Source organism: Eleginops maclovinus, chromosome 19 (assembly GCF_036324505.1).
Source record: "Eleginops maclovinus isolate JMC-PN-2008 ecotype Puerto Natales chromosome 19, JC_Emac_rtc_rv5, whole genome shotgun sequence".
Classification (NCBI taxonomy): Eukaryota; Metazoa; Chordata; class Actinopteri; order Perciformes; family Eleginopidae; genus Eleginops; species Eleginops maclovinus.
Window position 1 is genome coordinate 24,410,794 of NC_086367.1, and position 18,936 is coordinate 24,429,729.

Genomic DNA, 18,936 nt, shown 5'->3' on the forward strand with positions numbered 1-18,936 from the left:
CTGTAATGGAGACATTTGTGTCTCTGCAGGCGATGAGGCTCGAGTGTGGGAGGAGAGCTTTTATATTTATAACCTGCACAATGTACGAGCGTGTGGATGGAGCATGTTTGCAGATAAATGCTGGGAACACTACACACTGCTCAGAGCGAATGTGTGTGTCTTTTGTCGTTGGAGGAAGGGATGGTGGTCCTATCTTTGTTGTCTATTGATAAAAACAGATAAAGGATTCAGCTCTTTCTGTGGCACTAAATGAGTCAATTCAACACAAGGCAGTGTTTACACCGAATTACTTTTCTCACCAAAGATAGAGGAGAGGATTCAGGCCCTGTAATGATGTCTGAATGCTAACTATGAAGCTACAACTACCAGCTAGTTAGCTTAGCATGAAGACTAGGAACAGCTAGCATTGCTCCGTCTAAAGGTAAGTAGACCTGCCTTCAAAAGAAACTCAAAATCCCATTAATTTACACAATATATATCTTGTTTTAGGAGATACTAAATCCAGAGAGGAGCAGGAACATTTCCTCATAGACTTCTATACAATCTGAGGTAATAACTCCAGAGAGGAGCAGGAGCATTTCCTCATAGACTTCTATTCAATCTGAGGTAATAACTCCAGAGAGGAGCAGGAACATTTCCTCATAGACTTCTATACAATCTGAGGTAATAACTCCAGAGAGGAGCAGGAACATTTCCTCATAGACTTCTATTCAATCTGAGGTGATAATTCCAGAGAGGAGCAGGAACATTTCCTCATAGACTTCTATTCAACCTGAGGTAATAACTCCAGAGAGGAGCAGGAACATTTCCTCATAGACTTCTATACAATCTGAGGTAATGAATTCAGAGAGGAGCAGGAACACTTCCTCATAGACTTCTATACAACCTGAGGTAATGAATTCAGAGAGGAGCAGGAGCATTTCCTCATAGACTTCTATACAATCTGAGGTAATGAATTCCAGAGAGGAGCAGGAACATTTCCTCATAGACTTCTATACAACCTGAGGTAGTAACTCCAGAGAGGAGCAGGAACATTTCCTCATAGACTTCTATACAACCTGAGGTAATAACTCCAGAGAGGAGCAGGAACGTTTCCTCATAGACTTCTATACAACCTGAGGTAATAACTCCAGAGAGGAGCAGGAACATTTCCTCATAGACTTCTATACAATCTGAGGTAATGAATTCAGAGAGGAGCAGGAACATTTCCTCATAGACTTCTATACAATCTGAGGTAATGAATTCAGAGAGGAGCAGGAACATTTCCTCATAGACTTCTATACAATCTGAGGTAATAACTCCAGAGAGGAGCAGGAACATTTCCTCATAGACTTCTATACAATCTGAGGTAATGAATTCAGAGAGGAGCAGGAACATTTCCTCATAGACTTCTATACAATCTGAGGTAATGAATTCAGAGAGGAGCAGGAACACTTCCTCATAGACTTCTATACAATCTGAGGTAGTAAATCCAGAGAGGAGCAGGAACACTTCCTCATAGACTTCTATACAACCTGAGGTAATACATCCAGAGAGGAGCAGGAGCATTTCCTCATAGACTTCTATACAATCTGAGGTAATGAATTCAGAGAGGAGCAGGAACACTTCCTCATAGACTTCTATACAACCTGACACATTTTTGCCACCAGCACCATAAACGGATGTTCCTGTTTGTGGAGAACTGAACGTGACTGAAATGAAAACGAGTCTGAGTGATTGATGAAGCCCGGCCAGGAAATGCTTCACATTTAAATATCTCGTACACGGGAGAGAAATGTGTAATGAGTGTTTGAGCGATGCACAGCGTGTTTCTCCGCCTACATGTGTGATCCTGCAGAGCGGCCGAGCATGAAATTGGATGCTGTACAGCACAAACCTATCTCCTCCTCCTCCTCCTCCTCCTCCTCTTCCTCAGTTATGTTGCTGTTCAACGTGTTGCAGACGTGTAAAGACAAACGTTGCTCTATGTGTCTTAAATCAGTCGAGCCCTTTTTCGCCCTCTTGCTTCTGATTCTGGGTTTACGTTCAAATTTAAACTCTAATTAGCGTCTAATGTAAATTTAAGAGGTGGGAGAATTCATTTGTATTTTAGACTGAGAATGTCCTGATGTTTTGTTTTAAATCATTCTCCAAACGGGTTTTTTTCCACTGAATGTTTTAATATTTGCATCCAACTCCCTCCCTGACTACAGTGCATTCTCACCCAGAGCGCTACGGTGGCTGACAGGTGCCATCGTGCTACAACAGCCCAACACATTTCAATTAGGAGAACACGCTGCAGCCTCAGAAATGATGCAATTATAGAAACACAAATGAGCCAAAACACATCTTCTTCACCAGCTTCTTAAAACAGGACTTCTGATTCTGAGTTTGTGTTCAAATTAAAACCGTAATGGTAGCTCAATTCAAAGCTGAGTGTAAAAAAACTCATTTGGATTTGCCACTCTAGAATGTCCAGATTTTTTGTATTATAAAGCATTTTTCAAACGTGTTTTCTCATGTAAATATCAAAACCTCTGCATGAAGATCGTTTTAGAATAACCCTCTTCCCTTCTTCAAAGGGAGCACTAATATACTACAGTATGTTTGTCTTCTACTCGGACTGTAGCCCCCACATTCAGGACAGAACGCTGTATTCACCACACACAGAGTTGCAGGAATTAATGTCACATGATGAGGTGTATTTTAATCATTTGAGACTCACGTTGAGTTTGTGCTCGTGCTCCTTGTTGACCCGGGACAGCAGCTGGGCTTTGCGTCGGTTCAGAGCCTCGATAAGAGCGTCGCACTGAGCCACGAGACATGCCTCGAACTCCACTCCGTTCTCCTGCAACACAACAGGAACAGGCTGAGAGGAATAACACATCTACAGTGGGGCAAAAAAGTATTTAGTCAGCCACCAATTGTGCAAGTTCTCCCATTTAAAAAGATGAGAGAGGCCTGTAACTTCTTCTTTAAGAGGCTCCTCTGTCCTCCACTCGTTACCTGTATTAATGGCACCTTTTTGAACTCGTTATCAGTATAAAAGACACCTGTCCACAACCTCAAACAGTCATACTCCAAACTCCACTATGGCCAAGACCAAAGAGCTGTCAAAGGAGACCAGAGACACAATTGTAGACCTGCACCAGGCTGGGAAAACTGAATCTGCAATAGGTCAGCAGCTTGGTGTGAAGAAATCAACTGTGGGAGCAATTATTAGAAAATGGAAGACATACAAGACCACTGCTAATCTCCCTCCATCTGGGGCTCCACGCAAGATCTCACCCCGTGGGGTCAAAATGATCACAAGAACGGGGAGCAAAAATCCCAGAACCACACGGGGGGACCTAGTGAATGACCTGCAGAGAGCTGGGACCAAAGTAACAGAGGCTACCATCAGTAACACACTACGCCGCCAGGGACTTACATCCTGCAGTTCCAGACGTGTCCCCCTGCTTAAGCCAGTACATGTCCAGGCCCGTCTGAAGTTTGCTAGAGGGCATTTGGATGATCCAGAAGAGGATTGGGAGAATGTCATATGGTCAGATGAAACCAAAATAGAACTTTTTGGTAAAAACTCAACTGGTCGTGTTTGGAGGAGAAAGAATGCAGAGTTGCCTCCAAAGAACACCATACCTACTGTGAAGCATGGGGGTGGAAACATCATGCTTTGGGGCTGTTCTTCTGCAAAGGGACCAGGACGACTGATCCGTGTAAAGGAAAGAATGAATGGGGCCATGTATCGAGAGATGTTGAGTGAAAACCTCCTTCCATCAGCAAGGGCACTGAAGATGAAGCGTGGCTGGGTCTTTCAGCATGACAATGATCCCAAACACACCGCCAGGGCAACGAAGGAGTGGCTTCGTAAGAAGCATTTCAAGGTCCTGGAGTGGCCTAGCCAGTCTCCAGATCTCAACCCCATAGAAAATCTTTGGAGGGAGTTGAAAGTCCGTGTTGCCCAGCGACAGCCCCAAAACATCACTGCTTTAGAGGAGATCTGCATGGAGGAATGGGCCAAAATACCAGCAACAGTGTGAAACCTTGTGAAGACTTACAGAAAACCTTTGACCTCTGTCATTGCCAACAAAGGGTATACAACAAAGTATTGAGATGAACTTTTGTTATTGACCAAATACTTATTTTCCACAATCATTTGAAATGAATTCATTAAAATCCTACAATGTGATTTCCTGGATTGTTTCCCCCATTCTGTCTCTCATAGTTGAAGTGTACCTATGATCAAAATGCAGGCCTCTCTCATCTTTTTAAATGGGAGAACTTGCACAATTGGTGGCTGACTAAATACTTTTTTGCCCCACTGTACATGAATAATAAACTACAATCATAAATGCACAGAACACCGCAAAACAACCAGGGGATATACGAAGGAGGGGTCAGGACTCCAAGAGGAAATCCAGTTTACATTAAGTTGGAGTTTTTCAAGATTGGATTAGGAAGTATTGGGTTCAGTTCAAAGAGGAGCTGATGTCTGATAAAGGTGGAGCTCACTGATGGCATGGCTTTGTTAAACGCTGCATTCAATAGGAACGAGATGCACTGCATTACAAACAAAACACAAGTTCATCATTTTCAGAAAAGAAAGAAAATTCTCAAAACCCCTTTTTTAGATTTATGACCTCAAAAAGATTTGGGCAAATATTAGAAAGTCAGAGAAAATGAATCTAAAAGAAATGTAATTATTTTCAGGAGAGACGAAAGCGTGTACAAATCTGCAGATCAGACAAACTGTTAAATATGTTGGTTTCATTTACCCAAAGTTAGGATTACATTTTCCTGGCTGACACAGTGGTAGGATGAGGTACACTAAGTTGTAATATGTGACGTACAATTCTCAACTCCCCAAAAATGATCATTATTTTTCCCTGAAAATAAAAAAGATGTCAGCAGATTTTTTATTTCTGAAAATGTTTGTTTGAAAAATAATTTCCTAAAAATTGAGAATTTCTTTTCAGTCAAAATGTTTTCTTAAATAATTACACCTTTTTTTATTTAGAAAAATAAATAAAGTGTTTCCCCCAAAAAAAAAATAGTTCAATTATTTTCAGAAAAAGAACAAAAGTTAAAATGAATGAATTTTTATATTTTGGACAAAATGTGAAAATCTCCAAAAGAAACCCCAGACCCCCGTCATCTCCACAACATGTCTGGTTTTTGAATGACAGTGGAGTCCTGAACGTGGACTGTATTTAGTGAATGCACGTAGTCAACCCGACAGGATGGAGCTCAGAACCAGAAGAAATTACACTCAACTATGAAGAAGTGGAACCTGCAGAAACCTACAGAATAACATGAGGATTCTGACAGAAGTCAGAAACAGAAAAACTGTTTTATAAAAACAATCTGAATTTTTAGTTCTGAAAATAATTTCCCCAAAATATTTTCTTTTCAGAAATTGAAATATGTGTTTTAGGAGCAGAGAGACGCTGCCTTCAGGGACCACTACGACCTCCTGCAGCTCTCCATTGCACGCAGCGTCTGACCCCCCCTCTAATCGCCTGTAATCCCTCGGCAGCAGCAGGTTGTAGATCTATTCCTGGTCGATGAGGTGTGCTCCCACTAAGCGCTGCTCATGTGATTCCCCTCAATGCAAAATCAATGTCCTGCTGCACACACACACTCTGCTGTTACCATGGTGACGCAACAGTTTGATTTGATAACGAGTGTGTGTGCGTGTGTGTGTGTGTGTGTGTGTGTGTGTAGTACCTGGATGTGCTGCACCATGTTCCTCAGCTGAACCAGGAACTCTTTGGCCTCGGTGGCTCGGTCTGTGAGTCCGGTGAGAGCCTGAGACAGCTGACCCTGTAGAGACAGAGGGGGGGGGGGGGTTAGAGATACCTGCAGATATTTGTGTGTGTGTGTGTGTGTGTGTGTGTGTGTGTGTGTGTGTGTGTGCTGCAAACACATTAAACTCCATAGATACTACATGCTGCATCACAAAGAGGAAGGGCGTCAGGAGGACAGAACCAGGACTGATAGAGGACAGAGGACCCTCTGCAGGAATCAAAGCAAACATTTTGGAATCAGATATGTGTCAGAGTTCAACCAGATGATTATAATGATCACATGTCATGTTTTAACACATCTGTAAGTTCTGCTTTCATTTCTCATCCAAAAAGCACATTTTTAATCTGATTTAAAATCAACTAAATATTATTCATAAAGACACATCAGCAGCTGACCCTGTGCAGGAAACTACAGATGAGTTCTGAGAAAGGTCAGAACTCAGTTTAATCTCAGAATGTAATTCATACATTTTCAGATTATTTTATTTTCAGATGAAATAATTCTCTTTTTTTTGGGTTGAGAATTTTACGTGTGATGTTTCACATATTACAAAACTAATCATCTGGTAAAATGTAATCCTATGTTTGTCATCAACATATCTAACCAAATACAAATCAATGAATGGATCTGCAGAGGTTTATATGCGTTACTCGAATTTGGACATTTGGTTTTAAATCGGACAAGTGTAAGAAATGCAGATTTCACGAGACCTCTGAGACCGACAGGAAAGACACATGGAGGCGGCATCACGTTCCCAGCAGAGTTATTTTAGAGGCAGATTCCTCAGTCAGTGTGACCTCTGCAGTTCATGCCTATACAAACAAACTACAAACAACTGCATGCTGGGAAAATCTGCTGACAAAAGTCAAAGTCAACTTTCAATTTGTGTGTACAGAAAGATCTCAATGCTGTTTCTCAGTCCCGATGTATTAACAGTAAAAATATACAATATATATAAAAACATGTGTATAAATACTATAACCACAGACTCCAAACACATCAGGTTTATGTTGTGGATGAGAGCGGTCACAGCCTGCAGAGACCCTCACCCTGAGACGCAATTATATCCCAACTACTTTATTATCTGGTTAATAGACCCTGCACCAATTCCTCTAAAATCTGCTGATTTCAATCATATTGAAGTCAATTTAATTTTTACACGTATCCTTTGGATATTTTTTGATATTTTTCTGGACATTTTCCAGATTTTTTTTGCCATATTTTCCTGACATTATCCAGAAAACTATTACACCGAACCGTTGCTGGGAGACATCAGCTGACTCTAAATTTGTCCGTTTTGAAGTTTTGAATGAACTCAGAGCGGTCAGTTTAAACACAAAGCAGCTTTTTATCCTGCAGAGACCCACACCCAGAGACCCTCACCCAGAGACCCTAACCCAGAGACCCTAACCCAGAGACCCTCACCCCGAGACCCTCACCCCGAGACCCTTACCCAGAGACCCTCACCCTGAGAACCTCACCCCGAGACACAATGAAGCGTCTCTCACACAGAGTGGCATCTAACACTCAGATGATTTACACACCATACATCTGCTGCATGGATTTATTATTGGATTACAGTCCGACGTGCATGAGCAGAACTCCGTGCACGAGACAGGAAACACACTCTGCTGTTTGTTCAGAGTGATGTGTGTGTGTGTGTGTGTGTGTGTGTGTGTGTGTGTGTGTGTGTGTGTGTGTGTGTGTGTGTTTGAACTCGGAGGTGACGGAGCGAGAGGACGTGTCCGTGGGAAACTCCTCCGCTCCACTGGACAAACCGTCACTTTAGGGAGCGTTTGTCTTCTGGGAGGAAAAGAGCGGGAAGTCCGTGAGAACTCCACTTCCACAAACCTGAAATATTAATGACCCGAACAGCAACACAGGTCCTCAATCAGCTGTTCTCTACTGTGAGGCATCCAAACTGCCTGGAGAGGACTGGAAAGAACCAAACACATCTAAGGATCTCGTGTTGTAAAACAAGCAGAGCTGGAGTTCTGCAGCGGAAGGAAGACGAGGAATCCTCTCCGGATGAGAGCAATAAAAGCTGTATAAAAGCTGATCCAGTGGAAACAGTTCTGAGGTCAGCAGGTCAGGGTGAGGGGGTACAGCTGACCTTTGACCCTGGCGTTTGGGAAAGGATGACAGCTGCTAACATGGTTCCTCTGCAGAGAGATAACTATAGCTGCTAACAGCTGAGCAAAGGCGGAGAGGAACTGCTACTGCTCTCAGGAGAGGAGGCAGGAACTGCATGCGCTCTCACATGCTGTTCATTTATCATTTTATTTGGATAATTATTTTGTATTTTGTAACTTATTTAGTTATTTGTTTAGTTATTAATTATTTTTATTATTTAATTTACATATTTTAACTGATTTATTTATTTATCAAGTTATCTTTTTATCTTTTTATTTTTGATTTAGTTCATTATTATATTTTTAGTTTTTTAGTTAGTTATGGATTTGGGTAATTATTTAGTCATTTATTGATTAAGTGAGTATTTGCTATACTTCTATTTTTGTATTTCATATTTTCTCATATGTATAGTTGATATAATTATTTAGTTGTCTATGGAGTTAGTTAGTTAGTTGGACAAGTCTTTTTTTTCTAATCCCACCGACAGACAAAGAGCAAGCTGAGGAATGAACGGGATGGGAGGGTAAAAAAAGAAACCATGCCCCTCCCATCATTGCCTTCTGATCACAGACTGTAAGGTAAAGACTGCAGGTCATTTCTCTGAGAGGAGACGTTTGAATCTCTGAAATGAAACTCTCTTCTCTTAAGACGCTGCTCATCCCTCCGCTTTCCTGGGGTCAGTGCAGCTGCCCTCTCCTCTCTTAAACCACACATCGCTCCCTCTCTGAAACACTGATGGGTTTACAGGCAGAGAGATCAAATGAAAAGCTCTTGATTGTCTGCAGGCATTTTTCCACAGAGGCTGCAGAGCTCCGTCCTCAGAAACCAGGTCAGAGCGAGGCCTGACAGACAAGGGTTTATTCCTCCCTGCTACCTGCAGGCTGGAGACAACAGGACAGGTGGACATATGGACGCCACAGCATCACGTTCCCAGAGTTATTTTAGAGGCAGATTCCTCGGTCCCTGGGAGCTCTGCAGTTCATGCATAAACAAACTACAAACCCCTGCAGGCGGGGACAATCCGCTGACTCTAAATATGTCAGATTTTAAGTTTTGGATGAACTCTGAGCAGCTTTTCATCCTACAGAGAATCTGTTCTGCAGAGACCCTCACCCTGAGACTCAATTATATCCGACTCCTTTGATAATTGATTGATGGGTCCTGCAGAAGGGCCTCTAAAACCTGCAGATTTGCTGCTTTTCTGTTTTAATCATATTAAAGTACATTGTATTTGTTCACACATTCTTTGGACATTTTTGGGGATATTTCTAATATATGATATTTATCAGTTGTTTTCATATATTTTTTGGAGAGACACTTCAGAGACCACATGTCTTGAAGAGCACCAGGCGACCAAAGCTTGCACTCCTTTGAACAGTACATTTCACTGTGTTGTGTGTAAGAGAGGCCCTACTCTGCTTTCTGTATGTGTTCTCATTGTGTCTCTGTACTACATTGAATATTTGTTAAACTAGATCAGCACGTGAAGCGCCCGATCGTCTGCAGGAGTCTCCGCCTCGCTGACGAGAATAGATCCCGTCGTCCCATTTCCCGCCGTCCTGTCCCCGGTGTCCGTCAAACAAGGACTCCCACACACCCATCTCTCTTAATGCCTCGCTCTGCATTAAACATGCCTGCAGAACTCACTGATGAATAATGCACACAGATCAGTCCTCAGGGATCTGTTGAACATGACACCTCTTCAGGTGAGGGAGGAGAAGGGAGCGCTTCATTCCTAACAACAGGAGGGGGGATATCCCGCTTTAATGCTGGAGCCTCTGAAGGCTGCAGAGGGCTTCCTGTCCCCGCGGGTCGACCCCACGCTCGCTCTACTCCGCTGTGTTTCTGCATATTGGATTAAAGGAGGCTAAGGAGAAAAGCCCGCAGCTTTAAAGAGCAGGAACTTTCTCTGAGAGGTGCTTTTAGAAAGTAGGTTACTCAGATCTATGTTTACCGGGGAAATGTAACGTACGTATGTTTTAATAAGCCTGCAGAGGAACGCTGTCAGAGCTGAGAGCCGACGCTTCACCTCCTCTTCCTCCTCTTCTTCTCCTAGCAGCTATGGACAGTTATTTTGCACTCTTGGACTCTACTGTCATAGAGTCTAGTCTTCCCAAAGTGTCCTGTTTTATGTTTGCATGCTGATTATCAAAAATAACGACCACTTACAACGAGGGGACTTCCACTCGTTCGAAGCGCCCAAATACCTTCAATGGATACCACGCAGTCACTGAGCGTCTTGAGGGTCTTATTTATGCAAATTCCAAAGATCCTTTGGCCGCACAGTACCGGCTTAAACACTTTAAATGCATATAGTTAATAAACACAAGACCCTCAGTGTGCGACCACTGGAGCATCATTTCAAACTCACAGACCTGCGCACAAGAGCCATGAAACTTAGTCTACCCATTAACAAACATAGCCTCACACACACACAGTTGACTTTGACCTCTTGCCCTCTCCTGGAGGATTTAATCTGAACCGACGTCGATCTCCCCCGACTCATCGGACGATGAGGAAGCGCTGAATGGCCCCGGAGCCGCTGCTGAATTATTCATGCCGTGCACGAGTTCCCACTCGGATTAATTACTGAGATTATTAGTGCTCCCATCATCTTAAACTCACCCCAAACAAATCCTCTGAGCTCTCTGCAAACAGTCCTCCTCTCCTCCTCATGTTGCACGATCTCCTCTGATGCTCGACAACAAGCTCTCAGGGACATGTCACCGTTAATCGGTTACTCCTCCCTGAATTCTGGGATACAACGTTGTTTTTCTCTCATGCCGTCGTGGTGAGAGTCTCGATAGATTGGAGTAAACGAGGAGCCGTGTTCACCAACTTTAGGAAAGCATCGGTTCACAAACTGTCACACAACTTCTGCAGGATGATGGAGAGCATGCTCAATAAAGCCCAACCTTTTAAACATTTCTGCATAAAGTTTTATCCGTCAAGCAAAGAAGTGTTTTAAAGAGTCATGCTGCGGCAGGAACGAAGGCCCTATCCTGCTGATGTCCTCACGCTTTGTGATTGGTCAACCGCTTAGAGATGTGTTGGATCTAGCCAATAGGAGCGCAAATGTTCCGTAGCGGTGTCACTATGTTCAGGAAGTAAACAAAAGCAGTCTCATGACGTGTGTTGACAAAGCCTCCTGGCGTTTCTATGGACTGCGTTTCAGCCAAATGAATGCGTTTGAATACACGTTAGTTATTTCACAGCTCTTTAAATTTCCATTTCTTCTATTTAAATGAACGGGGCGTGGTTAGCGCACAGATCCAGACCAAAGCAACAGAACCACAACTCAGTCCGGTTGGTGGCGGTAAGGCTTCATAATATCTCAGATTTTCAGTCCAAAACTCCGGGAAGAAACGGAGGATAACTTCAACACAGAGCTAATGACCTCATCTTCGTTATGAACACACTGACACCTCTTCCTCCTCCTCCTCCTCCTCTCCTCAGCTGCTGCTCAGATCCAGGTTGAGCTCCCTTCCTTGTGCCACTGTGTCCTCGTTAAATGTGGGCCGACTTTGTGACACAGCATTGTAAATGATTGTGCTCAGATCTGATGGCGCTCTGCTGGGCCGCAGAGGGAAGCTGGCACATTATCTCTGAGCCTGGAGCCATCTAAGACATTCAGCCGTCTGCGTTCCCCTGAAGAGATACAATACCTTGAGCCAGAGTTTTCTGGAGTGACCCAACGCCTCTCTACAGGATCATTGTCCTGCTCCTTCCTCCCAACATTTCCACAGCTCATCCCTTTACTCTCTCAGAGGCTGACTATCAGCGCCGTCAAACTGAGCTTTTATCCCCCTCTCTGCAGATATCTGTCCCGCCTTCATCCCCCCGTCTCATCCCTCTTCAATGCACAGGTCTTTATTCTGCAGAAGACGACGTATTAGAGGTTGATTGTCGTCAAAGATAGAGGCAGTGGTAAATAGTATAAATCCATTTGAATGAAGTTAGACGGGGAATAAAAACGCTACTACAAATCATATGCTTTTATGTGCTGGCCTACGATTGTTCAAATCTGCAGCTGAACTACATCTCCAAACTCTCCTGTTGCTGATTATTTCTACAAGGAAGAATTGAGTTGCCGGGCAGATTGTCACGGTGCAGCCGGAGCACGTTTGACTAAATGAAATTCTTTAAATGTCTGCAACGGACAGGTGCATGCTGGTCCTGGTCTGGGAAACCTGGGTGGAACAGCAGCCTCATTACTCTGAGCAGACAGGCGTCAAAGCAGGACACACACACACACACACACACACACACACACACACACACACACACACACGCACATTTTAAAGGAGGGAAATTCCTTCAAACCTCTTGCAGATTCCTCAAAAACCTTCACTTCTTTAGGGCTGCACGATATGACAGGGTAGGTAATAACGTGTTTGCATTTCACAATAACTTTGATTTAACTTGCTATAAATACACCGAGTCAGTTTGAGTGAGCTGCACAAACACAACTCACTGCACGCTTAGAGAAGAGCCTTTCTGCAAAAGCTGCGTCCACGCATTCAAGCTAATGTGGTCGCCAGAGGGTGGGGAAATGTCCCTGAACCAGCAGGAGAGTCTATCTTTCATTTAAAATACCTGAACACAAACTAAACACACAGCCAGACCCAGATTACATTCTGGATTCATGAGCGGCCTCTCATCACAAACCATGACGAGATGGAGAGCAGAGTTTGGAGTTTGGACTCAACAGTTCCTCTTTTTAATGAGATTTACTGAGATTAACGCAGACTCATGAGGACCCTCTGACACAGGCTTTGAATTCTACTTTAAGGCGTGAAATTGATCATAAACACGGCTCAGAATGAAGCTTCATGTAGAAGATAACGGTGCAGAGTCAGTTTCTGCCTTTCCAGTTGGACGGCAGCCTGCATGTCCAAAACTAAAAACTAAATATATTTGATCTTGCACTTTAAAAGAAAGGACAGGATGAGTTTTAGAGAGACAACACAAAACTAAGGGAGACGTTGTTGAGGTTGTCAACGAGATCACGGTCCAACCTTTTATATAGTAAGGAAAGCAGGATGGATTTTAATGAGCAGGTCCTCTCCTCTTTGAGACATGTTTACTCCTTCCCTCAGAGGAGAGAGGAAGGTGCATTTGATTTCAGTTTCTATTTGTCTTACTGCAATAAAAACGCTTCAGTTTCACAAAAGCATTATTTTATTCCAACACCTTTTTATAGATCTTTCTTCAATCGCTGCTAATTACGCCCCCCTGCAAGTCGAATTTCCTGTACAGTGAGAGGAACAGAGAGTACACACACACACACACACACACACACACACACACACACACACACACACACACACACACACACACACACACACACACACACACACACACACACACACACACACACACACACACACACACACACACACACACACACACACACACACACACACACACACAGGGATTCAGTTGCCATGGCTGCAGGTGCTTCAGCTCCACACACACAGATCGAGTGAGAGCACAGCTTGTACCGACAACACTTCCCTGATGGCGCAGATAAAAAAAAACCTCGAGGGAGAAATCCCAGATCTTATTGAATGATACGAAGGAGAGCGAGGGATTCAGGAGTTTCTGTCGGAGGAACAGGTGTCTGCGCTTCCTCCTGCAGGAATATCAGACAGGGAAGATCTAACAAGCAGATGTGAGGGAAAGCGAGATGTTACCATGTGTTCAGGAGCGTGGCTCTGGAGTCAGAGAGGAAGCTGCTGGTCATTAAACCCGTGCAAATCAGTGATGTTTTGTCTGGTTTGCAGCAGATTATAAAAAAGCTACACGCCTGATCTTCATAAAACTTGGTGGAAGGGTGAAGCACGAGCCAGGGTACAACATAGTTAGTTGAAGCTTCATGTAGAAGATAACGGTGCAGAGTCAGTTTCAGCCTTTCCAGTTCGACGGCAGCCTGCATGTCCAAAACTAAACACTAAATCTATTTAATCTTGCACTTTATATCCAACCTTTTATATAGTAAGGAAAGCAGGATGGATTTTAGAGAGCAGGTCCTCTCCTCTTTGAGATCTCCTTCCCTCAGAGGAGAGAGGAAGGTGCATTGGATTTCAATTTCTATTTGTCTTACTGCAATAAAAACACTTCATTTGCACAAAAGCATTTCTCTAATTCAACCCTAACACACCTCGTTAGAGACAGGGACGGCAGCCTGCATGTCCAAAAGTAAGACCCATATATATTACAGGCACTAAGGAAGAATCCATGCATGTACAGTAAGTGACACGTGAGCGTCTCCAGCTGGTCTGCAGGACGTGGAAACATTGCCTCCCTGCAGAGCGCTGAGAGGAACACCCTGGAGCTCTGAAACATGTCTGTCCTGCTCGCTGCCATCTGCTGCCAAGCTGCAGGCTCCACCGCTCAGGGGCGAGCAGGTGCTGTCCTTATTATTAACGCCAAGCACAGAACCAGCACCAGGATCTGCTCCGCCACCGAGCAGCTTCTAGAACACACTCCACGGACAGAGCTTTAGTAATGAGTGGAAAACGCCTCTGGGTGCACCTGCTATTTGTTCAGTAAATGTGTATATGTGTGTGACATCCCATGGATAGATTTCCAGCTTTCAAAAATTATTTTCAAAATCCGTTTTTCCGTTTTTTGTGTGATTTGGGTCCAAAATGTTAATATAGAATGTCAAAATGAAAACAATATCTATCAGGTTGTATAGGTGAGGATGACCTCAAAAAAAGAGACACCAAACATTGACATGCTAAACGTTTCTTAACGAGTTTAGTGAGACAAAAAAAAATTACACAGTAGCTTGAAAAACGGCCAAATTAGCCAGACTCTGAAGGGTTGAGAGAGATGGAGTGGGGGTCACTCCTCAGGTGGGGGTCACTCCTCAGGTGGGAGTGGGAGTCTGATGGGAGTCTGATGGCAATCTGATGGGAGTCTGATGGGAGAGATATGATGAATTTTCCCCATCAGTTTTATGATTGATCTCGCCTCAGTGAGGGGGGTGATCTGCAGGACGGTGTCAGGAGGGGGGTTGCTGCAGGACGGTAGGAGGAGGGTGATCTGCAGACGCTGTCAGGAGGAGGGGTTGATCTGCAGGAGGGCTGTCAGGAGGAGGGGTTGATCTTGCCAGGACGGCTGATGCAGGAGGAGGAGGGGTTGATCTGCAGGATGGCTGTCAGGAGGAGGGGGTTGATCTGCAGGACGGCTGTCAGGAGGAAGGGGTGATTGCAGGCGGTAGAGAGGGATTGATCTGCAGGATGGCATCAGGAGGTGAGCAGTGGTCAGGAGAGGGGGTTGATCTGCAGGACGGCTATCAGGAGGAGGGGTTGATCTGCAGGACGGCTGTCAGGAGGAAGGGGTTGATCTGCAGGACGGCTTCAGGCGGGGGGTTGATCTGCAGGACGGCAGTCAGGAGGAAGGGTTGATCTGCAGACGCTGTCAGGAGAAGGGTTGATCTGCAGAGGCTGTCAGAGGGGTGAGGGGGGTTGATCTGCAGGACGGTCAGGAGGAGGGGGTTGATCTGCAGGACGGCTGTCAGGAGACACGTCTGACTGCGAGTGACGAGTGTTCAGTATTATATCAATACCATGATATTAGAGCAGATATGGTCCTGTTTCTGACCAAGTTTCATTGCACCAGTGGTTGTACTGGTTTTAAAAGCTGCATCACATTAAATAGAAGCCGTTACCTGGACATACTGGACCCTCACCTGCCGTTACCTGTCAGATATCCACATTTCTGAAGAGTACAAAAACGCATGTCAGAGCACAACACTGGTGCTACACCATCACTACACCCCCTCCCTGTGTGTGTGTGTGTGTGTGTGTGTGTGTGTGTGTGTGTGTGTGTGTGTGTGTGTGTGTGTGTGTGTGTGTGTGTGTGTGTGTGTGTGTGTGTGTGTGTGTGGCAGGGGGATTATATTTATAGAGTGCAGGAATCTGCTGTGTGGCTCCGGAGACAAAAGGAGCTAAATTGACTGTCTTATAGGATCCTGATGTGAGTGCGGAAACATGAGCACATTACCCCCATTCTCCTCTCACTCCACCGGCTTCCCGTCTCCACCAGGATTGAGTACAAGGCTTCCCTCCTCACACACCAATGTATCCATGGACATGCCCCCCCTACCTCAAAGGACTTCTCAAACCACAAAACACAACACGCTCCCTCCGCTCCACTCACTCCTCCACGTACCCAGAACCAGACTCAGGACCACGGGGGATAGGAGCTTCTGTGCTGCTGCCCCACGTCTGTGGAATGCCCTCCCTGACGCCCTGAGGGCACCACAGTCCGCTGACTGTTTTAAAAAAGGTCTTAAGACATTTCTTTTTAGCAAAGCTTTTGGTTCCCCTTCGATGTTTTTAAATCCTTTTTGATTCTTTAAGAAAAAAACGGATCATCTTGTTTTTATTTCCTTCCATTTTTTGTTCCTTTTTTTAGTTTTTAACCTGAAAGCACTTTGAGATCTTTGATGAAAAGGGTATTATAGATCAAATTATTATTACAGTACACACAGTACACACAGTACACACACAGTACACACAAAGTACACACAAGGTACACACTGCAACACAACTGTAATGTAAAATGCTTAATATGTGTATTACTGTCCGCTCCTTAGTGTACACTGTTACCTATTTACTACTGTGTTTACTGGCTGCTCTTTCAGAAGTACTATTAGAAGTACTCAGATCTTGTACTTGAGTAAAGTAGAAGTACTCAGGTCTTGTACTTGAGTAAAAGTAGAAGTACTCAGGTCTTGTACTTGAGTAAAGTAGAAGTACTCAGGTCTTGTACTTGAGTAAAAGTAGAAGTACTCAGGTCTTGTACTTGAGTAAAGTAGAAGTACTCAGGTCTTGTACTTGAGTAAAGTAGAAGTACTCAGATCTTGTACTTGAGTAAAAGTAGAAGTACTCAGACCTTGTACTTGAGTAAAGTAGAAGTACTCAGACCTTGTACTTGAGTAAAGTAGAAGTACTCAGATCTTGTACTTGAGTAAAGTAGAAGTACTCAGGTCTTGTACTTGAGTAAAGTAGAAGTACTCAGATCTTGTACTTGAGTAAAGTAGAAGTACTCAGGTCTTGTTCTTGAGTAAAGTAGAAGTACTCAGATCTTGTACTTGAGTAACAGTAGAAGTACTCAGGTCTTGTTCTTGAGTAAAGTTGAAGTACTCAGATCTTGTACTTGAGTAAAAGTAGAAGTACTCAGGTCTTGTACTTGAGTAAAGTAGAAGTACTCAGGTCTTGTTCTTGAGTAAAGTAGAAGTACTCAGATCTTGTACTTGAGTAAAGTAGAAGTACTCAGGTCTTGTACTTGAGTAAAGTAGAAGTACCAGAGTGTAGGAATACTCTGTCACAGTGAAAGTATTCTAAATGTTCCTCCAGTGAAAGTAGAAAGTACTCTCCTCTAAATGTACTTAAAGTAGCGACAGTAAAAGTACTCATTGTCTGATTGGTCCATTTCAGAATAATATCTCTGATATGTTTTATAATGATTGATCATTAAAGTGTTCTCAGAGCTGGTAAAGGTGCAGCTAGTTTGAATGGCTTTGTATACTGCAGGGTAGCTGCTGGATTTACTGCAGGTGAACTACAGTCTGATTTAAGGGAGATTATATTTACCATCAATAATCCAGATCTGCCTAGCAACTAAAGGGGTTAAATAAATGTAGAGTATAAGTACACAGTAGCATACAAAGTGATATTTGACGAGGGTCAGTTTCCTGTTGATGCTCTGAAGTCTGAAAGGCAGCAGAGTTTTGGATCTGTGAGCATTTCAACAACCCGCCATACATCCCCTCTACCTGAGCAGTATAACCCACTGGGACAGAAACCGCTCAGAGGAGGGGAGAGGAACTGACAGGGAGCACCTGTTGCTCCGAGCAGGCACACACACACACACACAAAGGACGCAGAAACAAACATGTTATTTTACCTTGTGCAGTTTCCACATGGCTCCCAGAGCTTTGACTTCGTGCGTCCCGTGCCTGCCCTCCTCGAGACACTGGTAGCACACGGGCATCTTGCACTGCACGCAGTACATGCTCAGGTTCTCCAGCTCGTGCTCCGTGCAGGTGGAGGTTTTGCGGGGGCTCGTGCGGCGGCTGATCCGGCCCTGCGCAGGCGGAACCAGGCGGTGTTTGGCGAGCGGGCCGCGCGGGGGGTGGCAGCGTACGCGGCACGGGTCGCAGTAGAAGACGTCGCACTGCTCGCACATAACCGTGGCCTCGTGGGGGGGGCTCTTCTCGCACAGCTGGCACCGGAGCGCGGCCGCCTTGCTCTGCTGGTACCGGTCCACCACCCCCTCCAGGACCCGGTTCCTGGCGAAGCCGCGCAGCCCCCGCTCGTCCAGGATCAGGCTGCGGTGGCACTGCGGGCATGTGATGCAGGAGTTGCGGGGGATGGGGGGTAAGGACCCGGGCTGCAGGAGGTTCGGGGATAAGGGTCCGGGCTGCAGGAGATTCGGGGTTAAGGGTCCGGGCTGCAGGAGGCTCTGGGGGGGAGGAGGCTGAGGGAAAACACGCACCCCGTTGGGGGACTTCAGGCACGGGGTGGTGGGCGCGCTCACGAAGCCCCCGTAGGATCCGTACCCGCTGTCCGCCTCGCTGTACAGGCTCATCTTGTCCAGGTCCAGGTAGTCATAGTCCCCCCCGGACCTGCTCTGCGGGGAGTCCTCCGAGTCGGGGGTCTGCACCAGGATGTTCCTCGCGCAGGCAGAGCAGATGTTGTGGGAGCATGGCAGGATGATGGGCTCGCGGAAGAAGGAGCCGCACACCGGGCACTTCAGCTCTTCCTCCATCTCGTCCATGACTCCTGTCGGCGCTGAAGATCCGGACTGATCATCTGCTGCCCGATCTGCGCGAGAGACCTGGAGCAGAGAGGGGACTCTGCAGATCTGCACCAATAGGAAGCGAGTAGCAGGTCACGGTGCTCTCCCATTGGTTGATGAGGCGATCCTGAGCAGCCATTGGTTGGATGAGCTGTCAGTCAGCAGAGTCTGTGGACACTGACTGATTGTTTGGAGGAT

At 45.0% G+C, this 18,936-nt stretch overlaps 1 protein-coding gene across 2 annotated transcripts in view; it reads right to left on the reverse strand.

The window, feature by feature from the left end:
• Positions 1–18,725, reverse strand: part of trim9 (tripartite motif containing 9) — a 37,853-nt gene extending 19,128 nt beyond the window's left edge. For both annotated transcript variants that reach the window (XM_063908025.1, XM_063908024.1), the window contains exons 1-3: positions 17,845–18,725; positions 5,707–5,802; positions 2,705–2,827 (exon numbers count right to left, since the gene is read on the reverse strand). In XM_063908025.1, coding sequence (XP_063764095.1) covers positions 2,705–2,827; positions 5,707–5,802; positions 17,845–18,717 — 1,092 coding nt within the window. In that variant the 5' untranslated portion in view covers positions 18,718–18,725. The remainder of the gene's footprint in view (positions 1–2,704; positions 2,828–5,706; positions 5,803–17,844) is intronic.
• Positions 18,726–18,936: the final 211 nt, after the last annotated feature.